The 27,126-nt window shown below is 43.0% G+C and overlaps 1 protein-coding gene across 3 annotated transcripts in view; it reads left to right on the top strand.

The window, feature by feature from the left end:
* Positions 1 to 27,126, top strand: part of KIF13B (kinesin family member 13B) — a 119,967-nt gene that overhangs the window by 40,539 nt on the left and 52,302 nt on the right. For 2 of the 3 annotated variants that reach the window (XM_048296329.1, XM_048296327.1), the window contains exons 3-13: positions 5,724 to 5,739; positions 7,232 to 7,292; positions 8,946 to 9,038; positions 9,691 to 9,871; positions 10,266 to 10,353; positions 11,673 to 11,807; positions 13,557 to 13,669; positions 14,081 to 14,192; positions 18,310 to 18,522; positions 21,981 to 22,091; positions 26,380 to 26,514. In XM_048296329.1, the coding sequence (XP_048152286.1) occupies positions 5,724 to 5,739; positions 7,232 to 7,292; positions 8,946 to 9,038; positions 9,691 to 9,871; positions 10,266 to 10,353; positions 11,673 to 11,807; positions 13,557 to 13,669; positions 14,081 to 14,192; positions 18,310 to 18,522; positions 21,981 to 22,091; positions 26,380 to 26,514 (1,258 nt within the window). The remainder of the gene's footprint in view (positions 1 to 5,723; positions 5,740 to 7,231; positions 7,293 to 8,945; positions 9,039 to 9,690; positions 9,872 to 10,265; positions 10,354 to 11,672; positions 11,808 to 13,556; positions 13,670 to 14,080; positions 14,193 to 18,309; positions 18,523 to 21,980; positions 22,092 to 26,379; positions 26,515 to 27,126) is intronic. The other variant, XM_048296328.1, reaches the window with a different exon arrangement.

Genomic DNA, 27,126 nt, shown 5'->3' with positions numbered 1-27,126 from the left:
CAATAAAACTCTGACCATTGCAGTGCTGGCTCTTCAGAATACTTCATTCTGAGTCCTTCATTCATACAGGGGAAAAAAGCCCCACACAAGCTACCAATGAAAGGATCTGCTTCAGAAAGATAACTGGGCTCCCAAACTTCAAACAAATGCAAGATCTTCCTGATACTATTTTTTTTTTTTGGTGCCTCCCTTCTATGTGCTGCAAGGCCTTGAGAGTTGCTGGTGCTGGAGCTCTTCAGTTATTCCTGCATCGCTTATCAGCTTCTCCACTCTAGGAAGGTCCTGTAGTACAGTGAAGGATAGGGAAGCTTGGAAATCATAAGCCCAGTTACTTCAGAATGAAAGGCTCTGGAATTGTGGGTTGTTAAATCCCCATCTCCTGTTCAGGCAGGTGTCTGATGCTGAGGCAATGAGAGCTCTTCCTTTGGAATTCCACTTACCTACACCCAATATTTGCTCTCTGTGATATAGCCAGGGGTCATAAAATTATAGAAAGTCCTGAGCTGGAAGGGACCCACCAGGATCATCCAGTCCAACTCCTGGCCCTGCACAGACACCCCAACAGTCCCACCCTGTGCATCCCTGAGAGCGTTGTCCAAACACTCCTGGAGCTCTGGCAGCCTTGGGGCCGTGACCATTCCCTGGGGAGCTGCTCCAATGCTCAAACACCCTCAAGACTCAAAAGCCTTGTTTGAAGGATGAGTTTTCTTGAGAAACCCTTCAGTCCATGGAATCCCTTCTGTTTTAACCCACTGCTCTTCAAACAGAGCCTCGTTTGCTTAGCAAAGCTCTGTGCTGAGGTGCTGGGAACAGGATCTTCGATGTTTCTGAGGTGCTCCTGACTCTGCTGTGTTTGAGTAGAGACGCTCATGGCAGGTGAGTGAGAAGGAGCAAGGGAAAACACCTTTCTAGTGGAAGGTATCACTGCCAGGGGCACAGGATTGGAACAGGATGATCTTTAAGTCCCTTCCAACCCAAACCATTCTGTGATTCCATGAAAACACTGTACAGGAGCCACAAAAGAAATTATAGTTCAGGGTTTCCCATACTAGTGTTATTTTGGGCCATACTTAACCAGGAAAAAAAGGAAGGAAGGAAAGATTTGTGGGGACAACTAACTCTGCCTGGTGTAGCTTCAGTTCTTATTCTATTTCACGGAATAGGTGATACATGATGCAGTTGTGTGTGTCAGAACCTAGGAGAGTTATTGTACAGCTTCTGTCTGCAACAACTTATTAATAAAATCCCAGAATTCCAGAATCACTGGATCCAAAGGGTAAATTACTGTTACACATGTTGCCAACTTTATTTTTAATAATATTTTTTTAACTCAACTGGGAGCATAAAGATGTGGCCTTACAGGGCGATCTCCGGGAGGCACTGACACCTTTCCACATGTAAACCCCAAGGAGTTTTTCCCCATCAGTTTGTTTTCCTAGTTGCATTTTTAGCTGCTTTCTAGAGTTTATGCTGGGCAGTTTCTGCTGAAGGGCATAAAATAGCACTAACTACACTGGAATTTGATATGGTTGTTTTTGCAATGGTTATGGAAGATTGAAAGTGGAAAGCAATGAGAATTTCTGGAGGGATTTATTGAGACTTTCCTGATTCATAGCTGGAATTGTTGCCTCTCTTTTTTTCTTTTTTCTAACCCTCAAATTTATATTATATTTTTCCAGTCCAGAAGCTTCTGAAAATGACAAAATGTTGTTTCAATTCCATAAATCCAGCATAGCCTTGTGCCACTTGGCAGTATCACTCAAAGATACAGTTTGGATGCTGTTGCAGTTGCTGTTGGCACGGGAAATTGTTTTCAAAAAAATACGGGGCAGAAAACCCATGCCTGGCGTGTCAGCTCCTGTCCTACAGCTTCTGGAGCTCTTTTCCCCTGCTCCCTGCCTTGCCACCTCCCACCTTTCTCCTCCCTTTACCCCATCTGGCTGTTTCTGATCTAGACAAGAAGCGAGATGTGCTGTGACTGATTTAGAGCATGTGCTGATTTGCCAGCTGGCTGCTATCTCAGAGCTGTGGGGTCAGTCAGACAGAAGAGATAAGGGCTGAGCTCTCCTCGCCTCTCCCCAGCCACGGTTCACCTCTACTCATTTGCTGGGGTGTTTTCCCCCTCGAGATCTGCACAGTCTCAAATATACTTAAGCTCACTAAACTTTCCTCTTTTGAACAAGGGAAAACTGATCTGGGTGTTACTAAAATGCCATTGATAACTATGGTTGAACAGTTTATTGTGTTTGAATACGTAATTTAATTATTCTATTAAAAAACCCAAAGCAGTAGTAGTATTGCACATACTGATGGTCTCAGCTGGGACCTACTCTGACTTTATCCATATTTTTACACTGTGCCTGAAATCTGTGGAACCACCAGAATGTTTATAGGAAAACAAATGTGTCCTGATCAAGAAGCTTGATCAGGACTCATTTACACTGTGCAACAGGTTGTTTAAACAGAAATTATTACCCAGGCTCCATGTCTTCATTCACTCTCAAAACAGCAGATATATTCATGGAATCACAGAATGATTGGAATTGGAAAAGACCTTAAAGATCATCTCGTTCCAGCCCCCTACTATGGGCTGCAACAAATGCTGTTAAATGTAGGATGTTGTTTTGGAGTAGCCTTCCTCCTTTTTTAATTTTAGAATTAAATTTGATATGTTAGGTTCCCCCTACTTCTGCTTGACATTGAGCTGAGAAGAGATAAAAGAAGGGAGTTGGCGAATTCCTGTCAGACTGGATACGAGTGAAAACAAGTAGCTGGAAGCATCTCAGTGACATCCTTCAGTGGCTAAAAGATAAAGTTTTCCCTCCATGCCTTGGATGCTTCTGCTGAATCCGAGATAGATGGGAATTTTTGGCTGTGAGCCGAGGAGCTGCCTGCATCTCGGAATGGCAGCATCCTTGGGGGGATGGAGAGGGACTTTGGACAAGGGGTGGAGGGAGAGGACACAGGGAATGGCTTCCCACTGCAGGAGGGCAGGGATAGATGGGATATTGGGAAGGAATTCTGCCCTGTGAGGGTGTAGAGGCCTTGGCACAGAGTGCCAAGAGAAGCTGTGGCTGTTTCATCCCTGGAAGCTTCTCTGTGCCAGGGCCTCCCCACCCCCACAGGGAACAATTCCTTGCCTATATCTAACCTAAATTTCCCCTCTTCCAGTTTGAACCCACTCACCCTTGTCCTGTCACTCCAGTGCCTGATGAACAGTCCCTCTCCAGCTTCCCTGTCACCCTTCAGACACTGGAAGGTGCTGTGAGATCTCCACACAACCTTCTCTTCTCCAGGCTGAACAGCCCCAAATTCCTCAGCCTGTCTCCTTAGGGGAGGTGCTCCTGTCCTCTTATCAACCTCATGGCCTCCTCTGGACTTGCTCCACCAGTTCCATGCCCTTCATATGTCGGGGACACCAGAATTGTGTGCAGGATTCCAGGTGGGGTCTTACAAGAGCAGAGTAGAGGGAGAAAATCACCTTGCTGTTCTTTGCATGTGTTCCTGTCATCCATGTTTTGTTGTAGGAGACACTTCCCTGCTGCGTGGGTGATGCTGTTCTTGTTGGTATTTAACTTTTCCTCACCTCTGAGACGGAGTGCAGCACTTGGGCGTGAACACCCAGCACTCCCCCTGTGTCCTTGCAGCACACCAGGCTGCTGTGGGTGCTCTATTTCCCCATCTCTTCATTTCCCAAGGGATTTTGAATCAGGCTAGAAATCTTTTCATGGGTTTCTGGGCCCAGCACGCAGCTGCAGAATTAATGGGCTCGTATGTGCTCAGCACAATGCTGTGTGATGCAAGCTGCACCCTTAATGTTTTCCTTGGGGAAACATTTGTCCCATTTATTCTCTTCATGGTCAAAAGTAAATCAAACAAGCTGCAGCTCTGTGTAGCTGTGCTGTATCCCAAATGCTGCACGCTGGGTTTTGTGGGGCTTCTATTCCCTCGTGTTTGGATTAAGCAAGACCAAGACCTGGGTCTGTGTGTTTGTGCAGCCCTTCAGAAAATGAGATAGTTAGTTCAGACTAAAGGTTTTAAGTTAAGCTTGATGATACATAGGCCTGTATAATCCATCCTCTTCAAATTGTATCTGTGATAGAACTTCTCAGATTATATCCTTACGGCTGCTTTAACCCAAATACTCAACAATACGCCTCATATTGAGGGCTGGGCAGATCAGCTGGGTTGTTGGAATATAATCCTGCCTTGGAATTGGCCTGGGGAATGTGAGCAGGGCAATGTCACATCTCTGAGTGCTAAACTCAGACTCCGAATCCAGGCTTGGTGTTCCCTTTGTTTTACAAGGAGAATGTTCTTGTAGGAATAGGAGTTAACCTGCCCTGTAAGCAGAGCTTCCCTAAAAGCAGTTTCCAGTGAAGTGTGTAGCAAAGTGCTCCATGAGCACTTCAGAGCACGGAAAGCCATGAAAATGCTCCCGTGTGTCTCTGAGCGGAATCCAGAGGGGCTCTCTGGAGTCTCCTGTGTCTGGATCAAAGCCCCAGTGAAGGAGATTCCCTCAATAAAATCCACCCAGCAGCAACAGCCAAGAGTCCACACCAAGCTCGCTGCCAAGGACCTTGGGAGAGCCTTTATTCCAGCTAAGCCAGATGGCAGGGGAAAAGGGGTCATGTTGTCATTGCTGACTTGGATGACCCCGTGACATGGGGTGACCTTGACTTAAATAATCATCCTGCTCGCCCAAGTCACCGTCGTTCCTGTTCTGTCAAACAGATGCACACAGCAGAGCCAGGCATGAGTAAAGAGAGGTGATGGATTTGCATAATAAATAATTGTTTTTGAGAGACAGTGCTCAGAAATTACTATTTTTAAACTCACTTCTCAAGCCGAGTGAGCAGCAGGAGCTCTGAGGGTAATCCTGTATGGCTCCCATGTCTTTCTCCTGCTCTGTTCAAAAGAAATCAGTGTTGCTTGTCACAAGACTTTACCCGTTGCTGATGTCAAGAGTTTCCTAATGTCATTTGGAAGGTCCAGGACAAGGGGAGTATCAGTGGTTTGTTGTGTGTTTACTGCTTTTCTCCAGCCTCTGATGTGGGGAGGCTGCATAACCTGCAGTCATTGACTGGGGCCGTGCTGGTATTTTAAAGGTCACTCCAGTAATTCTGTACTTGCTTAAAAACAAACAAACAAAAACCCCCAAACTTTTAAATTCTGCACAAAACAGACTGGAAGAATTGCTGTTCTCTGCTCATTCTTTTAGGGAAGCAAATGTTTGCTCTGCTGTCCCAGCAACCGTGAGAGAGCCGAGTTGGGCAAGCCCAGGGGTTGGACTCTGAAATTTCCTCTTGAATGACTCTCCTGAAGTTCCTGTTCAAGTGGTTTTGGAAATTTTTATGTTGCTTGGGTACTTTGTTTTCAAGAGGCAGTGACACCCAGAGAGAGAGAGGTGTCACAAGAAAAACCTGCGAGAGAATGAGGAAGAGATACAGTGTGAGGAAAATGAGTGGTTGAATTTTAAATCAACTCCGAGCAGCATCTCAAATCTTGCTCCTAAAAAGGTTTAGAAAATTACTTGGGATCTGTAAGCAAGGAGAGATCTGAGGAGAGAAATGAACTTTTTAAATACAGCATTGCAATGATTAATGATAGCATAATTAAGCTAAAATCACTGCAACTAACAGGCCTTGTGTTTCTTTTGTCTTTTTTTTTCTTCCCCCAACTTTGTACCAAATCCTTTCCACTCCTGATGCTTTGGGGGACAGCAGGACTCACCCAAAGGTAAGGGCTTTTTTCAGTGTGTGAGAATTATCCTATCGCTTGCTCAGTCTTGGGTTGTCCAAATACTAAAAGCATTTTGAAGAGCTCTGCTGTTGATCAGCTGCTGAGTAAGAAACTCAAAGCATCTCCTTGCTGCAGAAATGCTCTGTACAGCCCATGCCAAGAAATGAGTCAGAGGAACAAATGAGAACATCCACACTCAGCACTGCAGACTCTGAATGGGAGATACTTGTTCTTTGTGGGCTTTTTAAAAGCATTTTCTGGTTTTTGTGTTAAAGCAAACTCATTTTGTTTTTATGATCCCGTGACTTCGCACTTGTTCCGAACACTCTGCCCTGGCATGTCAGGGTTCAGCTCCAGGGATGTGCTCACACAGGCAGTGGTGTTTTACTAAATGTTCTGAAGGCTTGGGATGCTTTAATAATATGTTTAGCTGTAAAATAAATTCAAAGGGAAAAAAAAAAAGCACCTTAATTTTAAATACACAAGCTGTTGTTTCCTCAGAGGATATAAAATAACTACTTCATCTCTTGATGCTGGGACATCAGTGTAGTATAGGGGGTGGAAAACAATGTATTTTTGGAGATGAGTTATTTAAATTTCAAGGATTTTGCTATGTTAAGCATTTTCATAAATGTTGGTAGTCAGCAACGTCGCAATGCAGGACATCCAAAGAGGGAAGAGCAGCTTCCATTAAGCTTAGAGGGGAAATCCACAGCCAGGGAGCCCCACATTGCACTTCCGTTTTCCTACATCCTACAGAATAAATTTTGCCCATGTGAATGTAGGTCAGACATTACCCTAATTAATATTTTTCCTTGCAGACACATACCCAGGGGAGCTGTTTTTGCAAACATCTGTCCCAAAAAATATACATTGTATTATTTCAGGTCATCTTTCAGGATGAACGGTGCCCGTGGACCTTTCAATGGATTTATGGCAAAATTGAAACTTTTGTATTAAAAATATTATAGAGCTGCTCTTTTAATGATAAAACTGATTTGTTTTCTATTATTCTTTGCAAATATTAGACTTTGATGGGTGCTTTGGTTTGTCATGGTACATAAGTGAATACACACTTCTCTTGTATGGAAAGAGGTTCCTACCCTAAGGCTTGTTTTTAATTTATGCAGACATGAGGCACGGGGAGATGGGAGGCAGAAAGAGCTAGAGGACATCTGTCAGTTTGCAAGAGAGAAACTCTGGTGAAAAATGAATTGCAAGGATGGGTTTGGAGGGAAATACGGAGAGGTCCTTGACATCCACTGGGTTGGCACATGGAGAGAGGAGAGCAGGGTTGGCACAGAAAGGCACAAATAGAAACAAGGAACAAATAAAAACACCCAGGAAAATGAAGTGCTTGTTTAGGCCTCAAACTCCTAGGAAATAAGGAATTCAGTGCGAATGTGGTTGAGTTCAGAGTGTCAGAATGTGAGTAACGTGTTGGATTTGGCAGCAGCTTTTCTGAGGTGTCCTGGTTGTTTCCCTGCAGGTGTTTGCATACGACCACTGCTTTTGGTCTATGGATGAATCTGTCAAAGAAAAATATGCAGGTAATAATATTTATTGTGGCTTTTGTGTCTCGAAGTGGGAATGATCTGATTAAAATGCAGTCCTTGCTACAGGGCACAGGCCGTATGGCACTGAGCGCTGTCCCCTCTATGACTGGCTGCTGTCACAAGGAAAAGGGAAATCTTCAATTATTTCAGTTTCTCTTTAAAGATGACAATAGCAATGGGCGCTGCCACCCCTTTGCAGTGTAGGGAGTGGAGAAACCCAGCATAATGATGCTTTACTCCTATTCACAGTCTTATTTAAAATACTGCTCCAACTCCATTGTTTTGAAAGCATCAAATCCATTTATTTCTTTTGAGGAGCATTGTTATGTGTAATTTCATGTTTTTCAGTGCTGCTGGGAGTTTGGCATCATAGTAAAACTTAATAAGGGAATATTAATAAAAGCCTGATTTAATATAAGTGTATGTAAATTCAGATGCTCTAGTGAGAATGTGTAATGTATTTAATTAAAAGGGTTTTTATGTATTATTATAACACGTTTTGGTAAATAATTATGGTAAATAATAATTTTGGTGAATAATTATGGTATGGACTTACCACTCCTATAATTTATTCCTTTCATACTTGTTATCCTTTAAAATTTGGGATCAGTTGAACTTGTTAACATTTATTTTATAAAAATCATAAGAAAAATCAAAGACATACACTTCTTAATTTTAATTTCTTTAACAAATAACTAATGAATAGTAACCTATCAAAGCACTGAGAAAATGTGACACTTTCAGCCATACAAATTACACAGGAATATTAAACATTTTTTTTCTCAAACTAATGGTGGTGCCTATATAAATGGTATTTTGATCTGTTATACAGTGGAAGTGTTGCCCCAGCTGAGCCTGGCACAGCTCTTGGTGATTTTGGTGGGGAATTTAGCATGGATTTGGCTGTAAAGATAGGAACTTCTATGAGAGAAAGGAAGAGCTTAAAGGAACAGTATTTGAGAGGACTTTTCAGTCCATAAAGTTCTGTCATTCAGATTATAGTTTTGCTGCTTGTAAAAAGTAATTCTGAAAATAGATTTTAAGTAGTAACTACCCAAATATTTTAAGCCTTTCTTCCTCTGCTTGGAAAACGATCCAAAAAGCTCAAAGTTCAATTACAAAAAAAGTGATACACCTTATTTTTTGCCAGTGTAAAATATCCTGTAGATCTCCGTATCTTCCATATAGTTGTGATTCCTTCTGTGCAAAAATCTCCTCGTGGTATTATTCAGTATCTTACACAGTAAAATTTTCCAGTGCTCTGCTGGTTCCCTTAGATTAAAATCAACTGATTGTCATTAAAATGTCCAGCTTGAGTATATTTTGAGGAGGTGTCCTTCCCCAGCAGATTAAATTCTGCAGTTGGTTGTAGATTCTCTGCTGATAAAACTTCTGGGAATGAACCTTGATAGGATGTTGCTTTAAGCACATCCAGGTATATCCATGATAATCCCAGCTCCAGGTTTTTACAGCAGCATAAATATGGAGCACGTCTTCTGCTCCTTTCCAGGGAGCAAACACTGGATGTGATTTACAGCAACAGCAGGAAAACCCTCACAGCTTTTACCTAATTGTCAAAGAATCCAAATCAAGGAGCAAAAACCTCTTGCTGAGTTACGATGTTGGCTTGTGTGCTCTATTTTCTAGGTCAAGATGTTGTGTTCAAGTGCCTTGGAGAGAATATTCTTCAGAATGCCTTTGAAGGCTACAACGCTTGTATCTTTGCCTATGGGCAAACGGGTGAGTCCCAGAGTAAGGGAGAAGTGTTCCCTCCAAAGGTGATGCGTTCTGGCTGGAGGCTCTTTGCACGCCTCTTGTGACATTGTTTCAGGAGGAATGCCTTCTAACCTAGATAAGAAATGTTTTCCTGTTCTGTAACATCAGATATGAGGTGGGCAGGATGAGAAGTAAGATTTTGTTGCTGCTGGCTACCCTTACGTCTCACATTTCAGATTATAATCTCTGGCATGACCATGATTGTCCTTGAGCTCGGAGCATCGCTCAGGTTTTCTGCCTCTGCTCAGATTTTCTGCCTCTGCAGTTAAAATAATCTTGAATTGTCATTTTAATGTAATATTTAAAGAGTTATATGAAGAGTTTTCTCATTGTGGGTGTTAGTGGCTTGTCATCTCCAGTAAGGCTGTATCTACCTAAAATATCTACCTAAAAAAGTTCTCCAGCACTCTCAACCAAATTTCTTGTTTTCCTTTTCCTTTTAATTAAAGTAGTCTTTAGCTCAGTGGTATTTGGGTTACTTTAAAGTACAAAACGGAACAAATATCTTTCACTGAAATGCAAAAAAAAATTTTTTAACCTCTTCTATTTCCTATCAGTATTCTGCACATCAGGAACCTTTGTTGCATGTACTCTAATCACAGCTTCCCTCACACAGGGTCTGGAAAATCCTACACAATGATGGGTACTGCAGATCAGCCTGGATTAATCCCTAGACTTTGCAGTGGACTCTTTGAAAGAGCACAGAAAGAAGAAAACGAAGAGCAGAGTTTCAAAGTGGAAGTATCCTACATGGAGATTTACAATGAGAAAGTCAGAGATCTCCTTGACCCCAAAGGGTAGGGAATTTGTGTGTGAATGGCACTGTGGTATTTGTCCTACACTCTTCCTTTCCATAACCAGTTTGCCTTAATGGATCCCATCTAAAGCGTTTGCCTAGGATGGCTTTTGCTGCTTCCTGATCTCAGCATCTCCTCATTATAAATCAAAATAAAGTAGCAAGACTAAAAGCTTGGAGTAAATTTACCTTCTGTGAGGTGACAGCACTGTCTGTGTCAGCTTTTTATGTGTTCTAAAGCTTTTTTTGTTTGCATTCTGGCCCTTGCTCTGTGCTTCAGTGGGTATTTGTGAGACCATCCTGTTTGAGATGTGTCAGGGAGAAATGGACTTTGTGTAAATGTTGTCTTAAGTCAGTCATGTGCTTATAAATCCCTTTTTTTTCCCCCCAACCAGAAGCCGTCAGTCATTAAAGGTTAGAGAACACAGTGTTTATGGCCCTTACGTAGATGGCCTATCCAAACTAGCTGTTGCTAGCTACAAGGTAAGGATCAACTTTATGAAAGGCTTGTCTTGACATCCTAAACACCAGGTGCTGTCCCTTCAGCTGGACAGAATTACTAAAATGCTCCTAATCACTAATCTTAGAGCAAGAGAGCTGTAGATTGTTTTATTGTGATCTCTGGGGAGAACAGGGCTAAGAGCAGAAGCTGCCTTCATCCTGTGCTACTCAGTAATTCTGGAAGTAATTCAGCTGTTGAATGGAACAGATTTCCTCCCAGCCTTAGGATGAGTGCACACTGTCATGGGAAAGTGTTCTGTGATTAATGACAGGCCCAGGATTAGGCAGAGCCAGGCTCTCAGTGCCCCACTGTGTCACTTTTTGCCTGTCATGCTCTAGTCAGTAATTTCCCTTCCCAGTAGCACACGCTGGAATTACGAACTAATGGGTGTTTACAAAGCAAATACTTGAGAGCATCACATGAAACTTGCTTGCAGGATAGTAAATGTTTATATGTGCATTCACAAAATGCCCTGTTTTATAAGGAGCATTAACTTACTGTGGGGAAAATGGATAAATCTGGGATGGAATTCTGTCAGCTTAACCAAAACATGAAAATAGTGCAACTGTGCTGCAGTTTCTCCAGGTCTTCATCCACCACTCCTTGGTGATTCCTGCCAAGACAGGACACATTTCATGCTTTGCCTTTCCATGTTGCCCAGCAGCTTTGTGTAATCCAGAATTTGGAGTTAGTGGTCTGTGGTGGTCCTTTGTTTGACTGTTTTTTCGAGTTGTTGTGGCATCACCCAGATAGAGAAATAGAAGTTTAGCCCAAGACTCCAAGGTTTTAACTATTTTACAGAATTGCTGTGAAACCCCAAAGCAGGGGAGCTGCACCTTTCTCAAGCATCACAACAGATCAAAGCACTTAATAAGCTCTTAAAATTTGGAGGAATATAATGACCTGTTCAGTGTGGTTCTGTTTTATAAACCTATGAGCCTTCTATCGGTATTCCAAATTCAGAGACTATGACAACTGAGGCTGAAATGTGACAGGGTTTAAACATGAATTACTGTTTCCTCACTTCTTTCTCTGCTTTTGAGTGTTGCTATGTGCAGCCAGGTGCATTATTTTTGTTGATAGTATCTGGGTTGAGGAGTGGGTGAAGTCATGACACTGTGGAGTTTCTAGGCTTTAAAGGGGAGGGGATCACTTCTATTTTTTCCTCACATTTTTCTGAATAAAAAAATGGGAAGCTTAGTGAGAAAATGCTGTCTTTGACCAAAACAGGATGATTTTTGGAGGTAATTGAAAAGGATCTTAATGCAGATCTGCTCATGGCTGTGAAAATTGTATTTAGGACATCGAGTCCTTGATGTCTGAAGGCAACAAATCTCGGACAGTGGCTGCCACCAACATGAACGAGGAGAGCAGTCGGTCCCACGCAGTCTTCAAGATCATCCTCACCCACACCCTCTATGATGTGCAATCAGGGGTAAGAAAACCCAGCTGCAAGGTCCAAATGTCAGGCTGGGATGTTTCTCTTGCTTTAATGTTTTTCACAGGAAAAGAAACACTTCTTTGGAAGCAGCAGTTTGTAGTCCAGGCTAAAGATAAAATAGGTGAAAAATAGAAGAACACCTGTGTGTTCCTCTGGTGATCCCCTTCTAGTGGTTACTGAATGCAAATTTGTATAAATTATCAGCTTTCTGAATTAATGCAAATTTGTATAAATTACCAACTTTCTAAACTGAAAAAAACCCACTAGTATCAAATATTTTGCGTTGGATGCCATTAATACTTTTATGTGTCTATATTAAATATCTAAAAAAGCATTTAAATCTGCAAATATTTTAATTTATGTTTCCTTATACATAAATATGCCTTGGAGGAGTGTGTGAAATACATTATGTCGATATTATTTAGTCCCTCACAGAAAATGGTGATAAACTTGAATTGAAATAAGTATCTTTAAACTTCGTTCATTGGTTCTGTGCTTGGGCAATTCTTTAATATTTTCAAAGCCTTGGAGAAATGTTGAGTGTCCACAGAGCAAATCTGAGGCTAAATATTGGATATATTGGAAAGCATAATGAGCCTTTGGGCTTTTTTACCTCCTAATTTCTCAGTTTCCACCGATCTTATCCACACAATTTTCCTCATTCTTTATTTGGATTTTTTTTTCCCTTTGCACTTCAAATCGGTATCATACTGTGCTGAATTTTTTGGTTTTGCCATGGTTTGTCATTCCAGTTTTGCTGTGGCTCTTCTGCGTGCTTTTCATACCTGGTTTTTGTATGGTCCTGCTCAGCCTGGATGCAGAGTGGTCGTTGTGACTGCGCATCTTCTCTGCGCCTTCCAGTGACCCCAGTGTCAACTTCTGGAACAGATTTCTCTGTTCTCCCACCTGCTGGTCCTTTCAGTCCTAGAAATGGCACATTTCATGATCACACCATATTTTGAGAGGTTTAGGGTGACATTTTTGAAAGCTTATTGATTCTAATTATCCCGTTCATTTACGGGAACGCAGCACTTTGCACTGGGATACTGAGGTGCTGAAGGCACAGCTGCTGCAGAAGAACACTGTGAGAGCAAGCTGTTCTCAAAGACAGTTGGCTCTTTGGTTTCAAATTGATGTAGAAAATTCATGGAGTGTTTCTGAATGTTGTTTTGGGTCAAAAGACACACAAAAAAAAGGATTTGTAACAAAATCTGCATTAGAGGTTTAAATGCTTGCATAGCTGGGATCGTGTTCCAGGAGGCAGATAAGGATAAAGGAGACTTTGCAATTTTTATAATATATGTAAATTATAACATGCTTCTCATCAGGTTCATTCTTCATGTCTGAAAACCAGGAGAAACCTTGTATAAAATCTGAGGATTTTAGGAGACTGTTTTCGAGACGGGATTGTGAGCCCCATGTCTCTGGTTGTGGCTCCTTTGGAGTAACTCTGAATTTTTCAACACTTCATTAGTGTGCCCTGTGTACATCTCCTCTGGAGATTTCTGAGGTGTTTGAAGATACCAGAGTACCTGACTTCACATCATCCATGGCTTCACTGTTGTTTCTGAAGCAGCAGGTAGTGAGTTAGCACCGGACGCTGCTCAAATCCAGCAGTTCTCAAAGGGGTTGGAACAAGAGTCCACACCAAAAATGAAGTTAGATTCCTGTTGTAAAATACATCAAACAATGTAACTCGATGTAAGTGACCTAACAGTGGCTGTTCTCTGGTTCCTTCCCCAGACATCAGGTGAGAAGGTGGGCAAGCTGAGCCTGGTGGACTTGGCAGGTAGTGAAAGGGCAACTAAAACTGGTGCTGCGGGAGACAGGCTGAAAGAAGGAAGCAACATTAACAAGTAAGGCTTTGAGATTATTTATTTTCCTTTTTTCATCACCATTTCTTGCTAAATACATCCTACTTGTAAAACAGAATGAAGTTCTTGTGGTCAATTTTCTCCTTTCCTTCTCTCTATTTCTCTTTCTGACATGCAATACTCTTAGATACAGGAATGACATCTCCATCTTTTTAAAAAACATTTGTGCTCCTGCAACTGACATGAATTTCATTGTGAAGACCTGATTATTAAGACTGAAAACATACTGAAAAGAAAAAAAGGAGTGGAACTTTTGCAAAGAAAGAATGATCAAAATCATACTAGGAATTTTTTTCCTCAGGGCATGTTTCTGGAGAGAAAGTCACTGTCTAAATATGCATTTGACTTATGAATATTTACCCTTGTTAATAAATGCTTGTTTTCTCTGGGCAGATCCCTCACAACTCTGGGGCTGGTTATTTCTGCCCTGGCAGATCAGGCTGCTGGCAAGAACAAGAACAAATTTGTTCCATACCGTGATTCTGTGCTCACTTGGTTACTTAAAGTAAGTAAGGGGTTTTTTTAATCTTCTTTTTTTAAAGTGAAATAAAAGAGAGGAAAGAGGGAGAAGAGTCTCATTGAATGAAATCAAAATTCTGTGCTTTTTGCCTCATTTTTCGGGGTTTGATGGTAACCATAATTGTCCTTGGAAAATGAGCTGGATGTAAGCCATTAGCATCTCTGCAGACTAAATATGTTCCCTGTCTTCTGCTGACCTGCAGTGGCCTAAGGATTAAGGAACTTGAAAAATAAAATTAAAAGCAGTGTATTTTATGGGTCAGTGTAAGAACAGCTTCACACACAACCTTGGGGCTAATTTCATTTGGGTTATTTCTGCATGCAGCTGGGTTTTACATCCTGGTATGCTTAGCTCTGAAGATGACGATTAAGACTACTACCTTTTCCTAATTGTCTAATTTAATTGTTAAGATATTCTACTTCTGTTAGCAGAGTATAACTGCAGAGCATTATCCCAGTTACAGTCTGAGGAACAGGTCAGGAGGCTTCAGAGATGGTGCTCATGTGAAATCATTTTCTGAACTGCACAGGACTCTTATTTGGTCTTATTTTGGGGGGAAAAGGAGCGTATCATGATGGCACTTGGATGAAGATCTGTACAGTCTAAATGAAAAAACCAAAATTGTTAAAGATGAGATTTATGTATGTCAAATTCCTTTTTTCCCCCCCTTGTGCTCTCTTTAGTTGTTACCCAGGAGCAACTAAGGATATTTATTGGTAGAAAGAAATAATCTGGGAAGAAACAGATTTTTGGCATCACCAGCCTTTCTTTGTCCTCTTACTTTTTTAGGTGCTCTGGCTACATTTTCTTGGTTTCCCCCCCTTTCTTAGCAGTGTTTTTAGGTGCTGTTTGAATTTCACATGCCGGGGATTTAAATGCACATATGGAAAGAAACAGGCAAAGTGACTTGGAGGTTATGCAGGACTGTGGTGATAAAAAAAGTTTTCCTTGCAGAGATTTGGAAGTTGAATACAGTGCTTAAGTAGAATAAAATCCCTACTTGTGTAACCTCTTTGACACTCAAACCTTCATTTTCCTCAGTGCTGCCTTTCATTGAACCTTTTGGTATGACTTGGGAAATGATTTATCCCTAACAGATACGGACAGCAAATAGCCACGTAAAAATCCAAGTGGCACAACCCAAACAGACCCCTCATAGCCCAGTGTTCTCGCACTGAGACTTTTTCAGTGTTTAAATACATTTTTGCCTCTCTATATTTACACTGAGTTTTTACTCTCATTTGTAAGAAACAAATGATTTTTTTGGCTCTCTGCAGAGATGGCAACAAAGCCACTGCACAGCTTCACTTCGCCCCGGTGGGCTCGGGGTTCCTCGTGTGGCTGCAGCAGGGTGGAAACCTCCCTCATGAATTTCCAGCCTTGTTGGAATTAGTTATGCTGCTCCATTTCTAAACAAATCCAGGGAGCAGACTGCAATTCCTGTTCAGCACCTGTCTGAGGCATTGTGGCCACAGTGCCGCCGGCCGGACGCGGCGAAGGAGTGGGAGCCCACTTTTGTTCTGCCTCCTTTCAGGCAAACCCTCTTTGTGTCCAACATCCAGCCACGTTAAGTGCCAACAAAAGGGTTGGGGGCTTTTGGGGTTTTTTTACAAACAAGCTCTCATTGAAGCTTTGTTTTGAAAGGGGGAAAATTTAAACATTTTTTTTTTAATTAGAGATCAAAGGAGGGATTTATTCGTTTAAAGAGGCCTGTTTGGAGAAGCCATGAGATGCTGGGCTGTCTTTCTCGCTGGCTTTCAACTTTTAATTATGATACCAAAGCAGTCTAATGTGTCTTAACTGCAGGAATATCTGTCATACAGGGTCTCTCCACAAATCTGAGAAATCCATTCAGGAGACCTCAAGATCTGACACTTTTTGCTTAATTTTGTTGCAGATCTTTAGACAAAAGTACCAGGTGTCAAATATCATTGCTTGGGCAGTGGCATCAGGTTATGTGGAGGGAGCAAAATGGCTTTGTCAGTTCCGTAACTTCTTGATTTAATCAAATTGTATTGGCACAAACATCTTGTTTTTCCATGTTAATCAGAAGTCTGATGGCTGCTATTAAAAATATCGTTTCTGAGCTCTGCATTTTCAGTTGGTTTTTTGGTGCTAGAGAAAAACAGGAGCTAGTTTATTCTTAGAAGTAACTTATTTATTTCCATTCTGTCTCTCTAACACATGCAAGCCCAGGCTTGCCAGGGTCATTTACAGACTCTCTTCACTAATGAGAGGCTGATTTGCTATTTGTCCACCTTTCTTGCTTATCATTACAGAAACCAGTGAAATCAGCACAAGGGTTTTATACATAAAACTTTATCAGACACTCAGGCATTGGGCTTGAATTGCTACAAGAGGGACTTTGCCCAATTTCTAGTGGGTGTATTGTGGGTTCTGGTGTGTCACTGTTAGAGCATTCTCAGCCACCTCTACAGCAGAGCTGCAATTCAAATAGTAAATTAATCCTATGTTGGAGCTAATAAGTGCAACAAAGGACATTCCCAAAGTGCAAACTGTTAAGGTTGGATTTGGGAGGGGAGTAGCTGGCCAGCTCCCTGCCAAACTTCATCTTTTTATGCAGAACAGGGACTGCAGTTGCAGGGTGTCATTCCTAATTTTTGCCCAGGAAATCCAAAATGGAATGATTCATGTGCTCCTGTTAATCTTAAAAGTTTTCAGTTAAGAAAACATTTCTGTGGTACAGAGTGGACCCTCCCAAGGCATGGATTAATTTGAAGTAAACATTGGCTAATCCTTGGATGAGAAAAGCCACGGGGAGATCAGTCAGAAAGCTGTTCTTTGCAGCTGATTTCTCTATAAATACACTTACCTGCATGTGCTGACTATGTTGAACACTATAAATATATATATTTACATTGTATATGAGTTCAGTGCCCTTTTGCATGACCAGAGACAGCCAAGTGCTGCCAACAGCCTGACTGCTGTCAAACTGGTTTAGGCATCACGCAGCCAAAAAGAGAGTCTTGGGGAAATACTTAAAGGGACATTTTAATGATTGCTGGGGAAAGCTCCACGTGTGCTTGGGAATTGAAATGGTTTGACAAGCAGCTAATGCAGTCAGATTGTTCTAATGGCAATGCCTGACCTACATTTCATGGGTTATTGAAGATGAAAATTAAGAGCATCGTTCATCTCAGAAAGGGATATTGGGTAAAAAACAAACAAACAAAAAAACCTCACCCCAAAATTCCAGACAAACGAAAGAAACCAAGCAGCCAAAGAGAAAAAAAAATCTGCTGCAAAATTCAAACCAGAATGTTTTGTATATCTATATATCTTTCTATCTTTATACATCTATATCTGGCCAAAATTGTAAACCATGATCTTATGATCAATAAAAAGATTGAATACATCCTTCCTTCCTTGTTTCATTGTTTCCTTGTTTCCTTGTTTCTTTTTTTGTTCCCTTCTTTGTTTCCTTTCTTCTTTATTTCCTTTCTTCTTTGTTTCCTTCCTTGTTTCCTTGATTCCTTCCTTGATTCCTTCCTTGTTTCCTTCCTTGTTTCCTTCCTTCCTTGTTTCATGCCCTTCTTCTCTCTCAACCAAATTCCAGGAGGGTAATTTATTATGTAACTCAGTTTAGATTTGTGAGCTGTGTCAGTGAGGGGAAGGGAATGGCCCCATTCTGAACCTTTATAGGAATAAAATCAGCTATATTGTTTATGAAGAGTTCTTTCAGTAATTCAGGTATTTATTGACGACATCTCTCTTCCAATCTTTAAAATGAGATATTCTGAATTCATCACAGTTTTCCCTGAGCTCTCTCAGAAGTGTCTGAGAAGTTCAGTGCTGAAGTGTTTACATTTCTGGTTTGTAAACCTAAGCAGAAAACAGAAAGAAAACTTTGAAGCCCTTACCAGGCCCTGTAAAGCCCAAAACAGGGCCTTTTTTTCATTCCTGTTGAAATTAAAAAAGCCAAGAATGTCAAAAGCCAAGAATGACGTTTCCTAAACGAGCTTTCGAAAACGAGCATTGAAAATCACGACTTTTTCTTGACTTGCACTGCGTAAACTCTTAAGTTGAACCGCCAGCAAACCAAAATAAAAGTGTTGATTCTAAACACCCCCCAACCTTCCAGGACAGCCTCGGGGGCAACAGCAAGACAGCCATGGTGGCCACAGTGAGCCCGGCAGCTGACAACTACGACGAGACGCTGTCGACGCTGCGCTACGCGGACAGGGCCAAGAACATCGTCAACCACGCCGTGGTCAACGAGGACCCCAACGCCCGCATCATCCGCGAGCTCCGTGAGGAGGTGGAGAAGCTGCGGGAGCAGCTCACTAAGGCCGAGGTACAAACTGGGAGCCTTGCAAATCCCACGAACCCCCCCAGTCTCAGCCGGCTCTCCAAAAGGAATTCCATGAGGGAACGTTGCGGGGTGTTCAGGGGATGATTCCACCTCCCTTTATATAATTTTTTCCCATCTTTCTGTGCATCCGTCTTGAAACACGGGCGTTCAGTGAGATACTGAATACCTTGTTGGACTTTCTTGGTTCTGCTCTGTGATGCAGAGGACAGGGAGACACGGATAGTTCCAGTGAAGACTGGGTAGTTTCTAGGCAGAGCTTTCCCAATATATTTAAGAATTCAGTGTGGCCATGTCCTGTGAGATGTGACTTCATATAAATAAAGTTTTCCTGCTTCTTTCCAGCTGTTGAATCTCTTACAGGCACTAGGCAATTTCTCTGTACAGCTCCCTGAAGGGAGGTTGTAGCCAGGTGGGGTTGGTCTCTTCTCCCAGGCAACCAGTGATGGGACAAGAGGACACAGCCTTGAGCTGCACCAGGGGAAATTTAGGCTGGACATTGGGAAAAAATTCTTCACAGAAGAGTGAATGAGCATTGGAATGGGCTGCCCAGGGAGGTGGTGGAGTCACCGTCCCTGGAGGTGGCACTCAGTGCCATGGTTTAGTTGATAAGGTGGTGTTGGGGCATAGGTTGGACTCGATGATCTCCAAAGTCTTTTCCAGCCTGTTCTGTGATTGCTTCCACAGTGAAATTTCAAGAGAAACATAGTCTAAATGTTAGATGAAGGCCAAGAATTAGTGTAATTCTAACTTCTGTTCCCAAAGGGCCGAAGCAATAGTGATGTAATCTCTCTGGTTTGCAGCTCAGAAAAATTATGATCACAGCATTTGCATTGTGAGGTATGCAGGGAATGCTGGCTGTGATACCGCAAATGACTTTTGGATTTTGGACTCTTCTCATTCGAGCTGCCTAATATTCTAAGCATCCACTGTGTGTTTATCAGTTCCTTTAAGGTATCTCAAGTTAAATATCATAATATTAAATATCTAAAAATTCCTCTAAAATACCAACCACAGACGTAACAGTACTCTGAGAGCTGCAAGTAATCCCCGTTTGTTTCATTTTTTAGCAGTACTCCCGTAATAATGGCAGCTGTCCAAAGTAATGAAGTAGTGTTTCCTAAGGATGAAATACTAAATATTTCCTTTCCCAAGTATTAAAATCCCACCCTAGTTGTCATCCCAGTGGCATTGACAAAGAGCAGGGAGAAACCAGAGCAATTTGCTGTTAAGAGGCTGCACAGTAAAGGTCAAACCCCACATTCACAGCCTTGTGCTCCTTTCAGTTCATTACATTTGTTGCCCATCTAATTGTTCTTACAGAACTGTGCATAAATAACTTCCTGAAGTGAACAAAAACACTGACTCATTATGACAGGTTACATTTTCAAAGCTTATTTCCAGATATAGAATTTGCCAAGTTGAGGGTTGGGGTTTTTTTTTACCTTTTGGTGTCATTGTCCTTTTTTCTCCCAAACAGCCACAACAGAATTTGACAGTTGACTTTCCCCTCACAGAGTACAGAATTATCCTCTTTTCCCCTTTTCTTTTATAATCCATGCATTTTGATTTTTTTGGGGTCAAAATTAATACCATGTTTTAATTTGTCTGTGCCAAGGCCACCAGCTTGTCCTCCCTGAGCTAGGAATTCACCTGCTTCCAGCAGAGAAGCAGCCTATGAGTCTGGGATCAGGCTGAGCCCATTTTGGTTTATTTGGGCATTGCAGGGAATGAGGAGTTATCCAGGTCACTGTACAGCAGAAATGTGTGAAAATGTGCCCTAACTGTCGAAAGAAATGGGGAAATTAAACCTTGAGAATATCTGGGCTTCATCACTCTGCCCTGCTCTGTAGTGTCCGCCCCTTTGCACTGACCATGTTTTTTCTGGCATTATGAATTTTTGGTTGGGAAATTGCCTTGGCTTCACTTTCCTTCCTTTGTGGAATCCATAGAATCATGGAGTGGTTTTGGGTTGGATGGGACCTTAAATCTCATCCAGTCCCACCCCCTGCCATGGGCAGCCCCGTCCAGTCTGGCCATCCAGGGATCCAGGGCCAGCCCCAGCTTCTCTGGGCACCCTGTGCCAGGGCCTCTCCACCCTCACAGGGAGCAATTCCTTCCCAATATCCCATCCATCCCTGCCCTCTGGCAGTGGGAAGCCATTCCCCCTTGTCCCTCCAGACCCTTTTACCCCGTATTTAGGTATTTAAAGCAGAAAAAGCCCACCCGGGACACATCAGCTGACAGTTCCTAGACTGTTGTGTCTTGAGGCAGAGGAAACTCCTGTCTTAAAACCAGATTTTCCAACCCTGGCGCTTGCCCCTTTTCTTGAAGGAACTGCAGTGTAATGAGGCCACTCTTTGATCTGGGTTCCTGTGAGGAGTTTTGGGTTTGTGGTAAGGGAATGTCTGATGGAGAACGATGCTCCCATTATTTAGTTGGCATTGCATAAATGCCAAGCAGCCAAACTCATTTTTCCTCGTTAGCAGTAATGAAATAATGGTATAAGGAAGTCTCCAGACTTTTTGATCAAGGTTAGTAGAGGAGGAAATGCCAGTATGGAGATGGAAGTTGAAAAATGATAGAATAGTTTGAGTTGGAAAGGACCTTTTAAAGCTCTTCTGGACCAACCCCCTGCCATGAGACACCTTCCACTATCCCAGGCTTCTCCAAACCCCATCCAGCCTGGCCTTGGATACCTCCAGTGATGAGGGGATGGTGATGCCCTGTCAGTTTTTGGGGTGTCTGATGGGTGGCTGTGGGGGTATTGTCTTATTCTTAAGTTAGTCCTTGTTTGGAACATGGGCCTTTGAATATTTCACAAGACAGAATTAGAGCTGTGGCAAATTAGCAAGAAAATGGAATTTCAGTGTCCGGAAGCACATCGTAAAGCTTCCTTTGATACTCACTCTGCAAGCTGCATGCGGAAATGCAGAGGTGCAAAACCAGGAGACCTGCATTCTTCCCACAGAAAAAATACTGCCCACATCAGGCCATATAAAAATGAAGAATAAAAACATTTTGGTGGCATGGCAGCTTACTGAGGTGTGAGATGTCATTTGGAGGGTCTGACAGGTGAGGGGACATAGAGCAGCAGGATCTTTAAAAACAAAACTGGTTTTGCTATGAGTCACTTGGGATGTAGAAATAAGATTAGTTTGTGTGTGAGTATCTTTGTGCAAATCTGCCAGTATCATGTAACTGGTTTGTGTTGAAGCACATAAACTCCATGTTAACATCTGTACTTGAAACTAATTAAAAGAACTTTTTGGTGGATTCTGCCTTTACGTGCAGTGTGTGATTTAAAGACCCCTTTACTTACTGCAAAGCATGCCTTGCAAAATGAGTCGTGTTGCCTTTATTCCCCCATCTGTGTGGCTGCAGAGGGAAAAAACACAAAGCACAACAAGCTTTTCTTGTTTCGTTTGCTTTTATTCCTGCAGGCTATGAAATCACCAGAGTTAAAAGAACGATTGGAGGAATCGGAAAAGTTGATTCAGGAGATGACCGTGACCTGGGAAGAAAAATTACGAAAAACTGAGGAGATAGCTCAGGTTTGCTGCTTTCTTTCCTCCTCCCTGCCCCCATTTTTTATGAAAAATAGGTTTGTTTTCTTTGTCTGTCAGTTCATAGAGGTTGTCTGAGTCTCTCCCCACATTTATGGGTAAGTAGGTCAAGCTTGCTGCCCCTTTGAAAAGCTTCACTTAATTCCTGTGATAGATGGGTGCCTCCCAGATTACCACTCTAGTGACAATAATAAATTGTCACTGTATGCAAATGGAGAAGTTATTTAAAAAAAAATAGTAATCCACGGATGAGAGGATTATGGGGATTTTTATATTCTTCAGGCAGTAAAATTGTTTGTGATGAGGGAGGGGAGCATTGAGAGCAGTCAGCGCAAGGTTATGGACTGAGTGCCTCAATGCACCAGGCGAAGGGCATTCAGAACGATAAAAAATAGAGCTGTTGAGGATCTCTGTGTGTTTTAATAGCTCCTAAACTGATATTTAGGGCCTCAGACCATAACTGGAGACGATTATGTTGGAAAAATGATGCAGGTCACCACGGTTATTGCATGACACTCCTGGTTCTTCCCACACAAATGCTGATGTATATATTGGCAGAGGGGAGCTTTGGATGGGGAGGACTGTTGGGAGGTGATGAATAGTGTGTAATAAATAAGGGGAGAACGGAGCCTCTGGTACAAAGCCCTCTTGTAGATGCCACAATCAGAATAGACTGTGTTGACTTTGGTTTTAAAGATCCATTGTAAGAAGTGCTGCCTGTGACTACGAGGGCTTCCTGCCTTTCAGTGCAATTCCTCCCTGTGTATAAGGGTGAAAAAATAATAAAATAAAAAATAAGAACAGTAAAAAAATCCTGCTCTTACCCTACACAATAGTTTCTAGGCATTGGGTGTGTGAGGAGGTTGAAAAGCTGGAGTAATGGGCTCAGCTCTCCAAACTAAATGTGCCTTGATGTTTGCACGTTGCTGCTTTAGCTCCCTTCCTTTCTGTCTCTAAATTCCCAGCCTGGTAGGATGTTTCAGAGCTGGGAGTTTCATGAGCCTTGAAAAAGGAATATTTTTTTCCAGAGGAGGGATAAAGAGAAGTGTTTGTGCAGTGCAGGCTGTTTCAGGACTGCCTGGAAGCCAGTGCAAGCCACTCTTTCACTCCCTTCCTCACCTGGACAGGGGAGAAAAGATGTAACAGAAGGTTTCTGGGTCGAGATGAGGACAGGGAGAGATCAATCACCAATTACTGTCACTGGCCAAACTGATTTGACTTGGGAAAAGGTGTTTAATTTGTTATCAATCAGATCAGAGTAGGGTAATGAGAAAGAAAAACTAAATCTTAAAACACCTTCCCCCCACTTCTCCTTTCTTCCCAGGCTCGACTTCACTCCAAGTTTTCCATCTCCTACCCCCAAGTGAGACAGGGGGATAGGGAAAGGGGGCTGTGGTCTGTTCTCCACTCGTTGTCTTTGCTGCTTTTCCCTCCTCAGGGGAAGGACTCCTCACTCTTGAACTGCTCCAGTGCAGGTCCTTTTCCACAGGGTCAATCCCTCAGGAACAGGCTGATCCACGTGGATCCCCCATGGGGTCACAAGTCCTGCCAGGACCCTGCTGCAGTGTGGGCTCCTCCCTCCACAGGGGCACAGGTCCTGCCAGGACCCTGCTGCAGTGTGGGCTCCTCCCTCCACAGGGGCACAGGTCCTGCCAGGACCCTGCTGCAGTGTGGGCTCCTCTCTCCACCGGGGCACAGGTCCTGCCAGGACCCTGCTGCAGTGTGGGCTCCTCCCTCCACAGGGGCACAGGTCCTGCCAGGACCCTGCTGCAGTGTGGGCTCCTCTCTCCACCGGGGCACAGGTCCTGCCAGGACCCTGCTGCAGTGTGGGCTCCTCCCTCCACAGGGGCACAGGTCCTGCCAGGACCCTGCTGCAGTGTGGGCTCCTCTCTCCACAGGGGCACGGGTCCTGCCAGGACCCTGCTGCAGTGTGGGCTCCTCTCTCCACCGGGGCACAGGTCCTGCCAGGACCCTGCTGCAGTGTGGGCTCCTCTCTCCACAGGGGCACAGGTCCTGCCAGGACCCTGCTGCAGTGTGGGCTCCTCTCTCCACCGGGGCACAGGTCCTGCCAGGACCCTGCTGCAGTGTGGGCTCCTCCCTCCACAGGGGCACAGGTCCTGCCAGGACCCTGCTGCAGTGTGGGCTCCTCCCTCCACCGGGGCACAGGTCCTGCCAGGACCCTGCTGCAGTGTGGGCTCCTCCCTCCACCGGGGCACAGGTCCTGCCAGGACCCTGCTGCAGTGTGGGCTCCTCTCTCCACCGGGGCACAGGTCCTGCCAGGACCCTGCTGCAGTGTGGGCTCCTCTCTCCACAGGGGCACAGGTCCTGCCAGGACCCTGCTGCAGTGTGGGCTCCTCCCTCCACAGGGGCACAGGTCCTGCCAGGACCCTGCTGCAGTGTGGGCTCCTCTCTCCACCGGGGCACAGGTCCTGCCAGGACCCTGCTGCAGTGTGGGCTCCTCCCTCCACCGGGGCACAGGTCCTGCCAGGACCCTGCTGCAGTGTGGGCTCCTCTCTCCACAGGGGCACGGGTCGCTACCAAAACCTGGCCATGCAAACCCAGTACTGTAGATTTAGGCAGGTCCAAGGCTGAAGGCATTTCTCTCATGCCTCATCAAGTGATTTTATTTCTGGCCCATGTCCACCAACATCTGTCTGTCAAATTGTGTCAGGGTAGGCAGGGAGGATGGAGGGTTAATTGTAAATCCTTGAGGAAAGGATGATTCCTGATAAAGAGTGAGGACCATCAAAGAGGCATCAATAAGAGTTCAAAGCCTTAAACACCAGCCACATGAACAGGCAATTTTTCACTTTTTCTGTGAGTGTTTTGACATACTTCTAATGTTTTTTTCAATGTTTAAGTTAATTAACGTTAAGTCTTGAGAAAAAATTAACAGGAACTGTCTCGTTTTCTCTCAGTTAATCCTACAAGATTCACATTGTGGGCTGAGTTCTCCTTAGGGCAACATGTTCTTTATCTCTGTAGATAATAAGGATTTTTGTAAACTTCAGAGCCTGGCACTGGTGATCGGAAGAGAGATCTTTGACATCACGCTGCAGTTTCTCCTCTGTTCTTTGTTTTCTCTCTCTCTCACACACACATGACTTTTCCTTACAAGGACATTATGTTGGGTTTGGAAGCGTGTGGGGAGACAGGGAACAGAAAGTCAAGAGCAAGTTGTGCTATTCTTTGCAATTTTGATCTTGATTAGAGCTGGTACAACTCCACTGCTGAGCAGAGAATGATACTGAATATTGTGGCATAGTCAGTTTTTAAATATAAAGCACACTCATAGGTAAAGATAAGCATTCCAGCATTATTCCTACATGATCTAATTGGATATTTTTAGAAGTCTCAGCAGCACAGGGAAAGCACTGTAGGTCTCTTGTATGTTTTTTTACATATTAGTTTCACCATCTCCTGTTTCTGCTTCCCTCAGTAATCCTGTGAGAACCCTCCCATATTTATTTCTAATTTTTTTTTTTTACTGTTGTGGACAGTGGGTCTCCCTTCAGTTTCTCTCTGATCCTGGGAACAATCCTCAACTTTTCTATCCTAGTGGGGGTTTTTTTTGTTTTTTTTGTTTTTTTTTTTTTGTAGAAGAATCCCTTTCTGTTCCTAAGTCAGAAATGTTTAATGTTCCTCTTTCACTGCTCTGGTCTCACCCAAACACTTCCCTTTGAGAGATGTACATTTTTGCACAGTAATGCTTTGTTGGGCATTTCTATGAAGTCTTTTGACAAGAACAAAACACCATCCAAAACGCTGCTATTCTTGTTCAGCAGGAAGTGTTCTTTGCATTACTTAAATAGCAGGTTGCCAGTTTTTTGTCATTTTGATTGCTCTGGAACAAAGGATAGACATGGAGCTTGGCTTGGCAGGGATTTAACTTAACTTGTTGCTCTTTAGCTCGAAAGGGAGAATAAAGGGCTCTAGAGATGGCTTTGTGGTAGCGTTTTGCTGTTCCAGTGAGGTCATGGAGAAGCTCTGCAGTGCTGCAGGAGGCTGCTCCCGACTGCTTGCATTTCCCACTGGGAATATGGGAATGTGTGGGACCAAAGCACTGAGCCCTCCGAGACCAGAGGGGCGAGGACAGGAGGAACCACAGAAATCCCTGATCAAAGCTTGGTAGAACTGAGGTTTTTGTGCCTCACCTATTGCAGAAGGAAGAGTTTCCTGTTCTAGAAGTATCAGTCCATCATTTTTGCCAGATGGGAATGGATTTCCGAAGCGTTGTGCATCAATCAGCTAAATTTTGATGGCTGCTCTCTTACAGGAGCGTCAGAAACAGCTGGAAAGCCTTGGCATATCCCTGCAGTCCTCTGGAATAAAAGTTGGGGATAATAAGTGCTTCCTGGTTAATTTGAATGCAGATCCAGCTCTCAATGAACTCCTGGTGTACTATTTAAAGGTAAAATTATATCTTTATATATACAGTTTTTTTGATGTCCAAAGTGGGCCTCTAATTCAGTCAGCAGAGGTGTACTTGGAGAGTTTTATAAAACTGTATATCTAACAATACTTAAATTTATATGAGTACAACTTTTTAATTTCATATGTAATTTACCATAGCAGAGGAAAAGTTTGGGGATTTGATGTTTTTGTTTGTTTTGGTTTTCTTTGGGGTTTTTTTAAAAGCAGTTTAGACATGTTCTTTTTGAGAAGCTGTCTCCTGTTCTGGGATGAGGTTTTTTTGTTGTTTGGGGGTTTTTTATGCCAACTTTCACAAGCTTTTACCCATGAAATTGTTTTATATAAAGGTTGGGCATATCAGTAGTCACCTTCTCCATATGTAGTCCAAATTCTGGCTGCTGTCTTCAGTTGATGAAATGCATTTTTAATCCTCTTTGTGCAACTTGCCAGGAGTGAAAAACAAGTTCTGTTCTGCCTCAGCACTTCTGATGTGCAGTCCCTGTTTCTGATATTAACCATCAAACACATGATGTGACTTTTGGAGTCCATGCTGAAATATTTGGGCAGTTTGTTGTGGTTTTTACAAATCGTAGATGGAGGAGAAACGAGG

The sequence above is a fragment of the Corvus hawaiiensis genome, chromosome 3, assembly GCF_020740725.1.
Source record: "Corvus hawaiiensis isolate bCorHaw1 chromosome 3, bCorHaw1.pri.cur, whole genome shotgun sequence".
Taxonomy (NCBI): Eukaryota; Metazoa; Chordata; class Aves; order Passeriformes; family Corvidae; genus Corvus; species Corvus hawaiiensis.
Note: the sequence above shows the minus strand (reverse complement) of the source record. Positions and strands in the feature narration are given on the sequence as shown.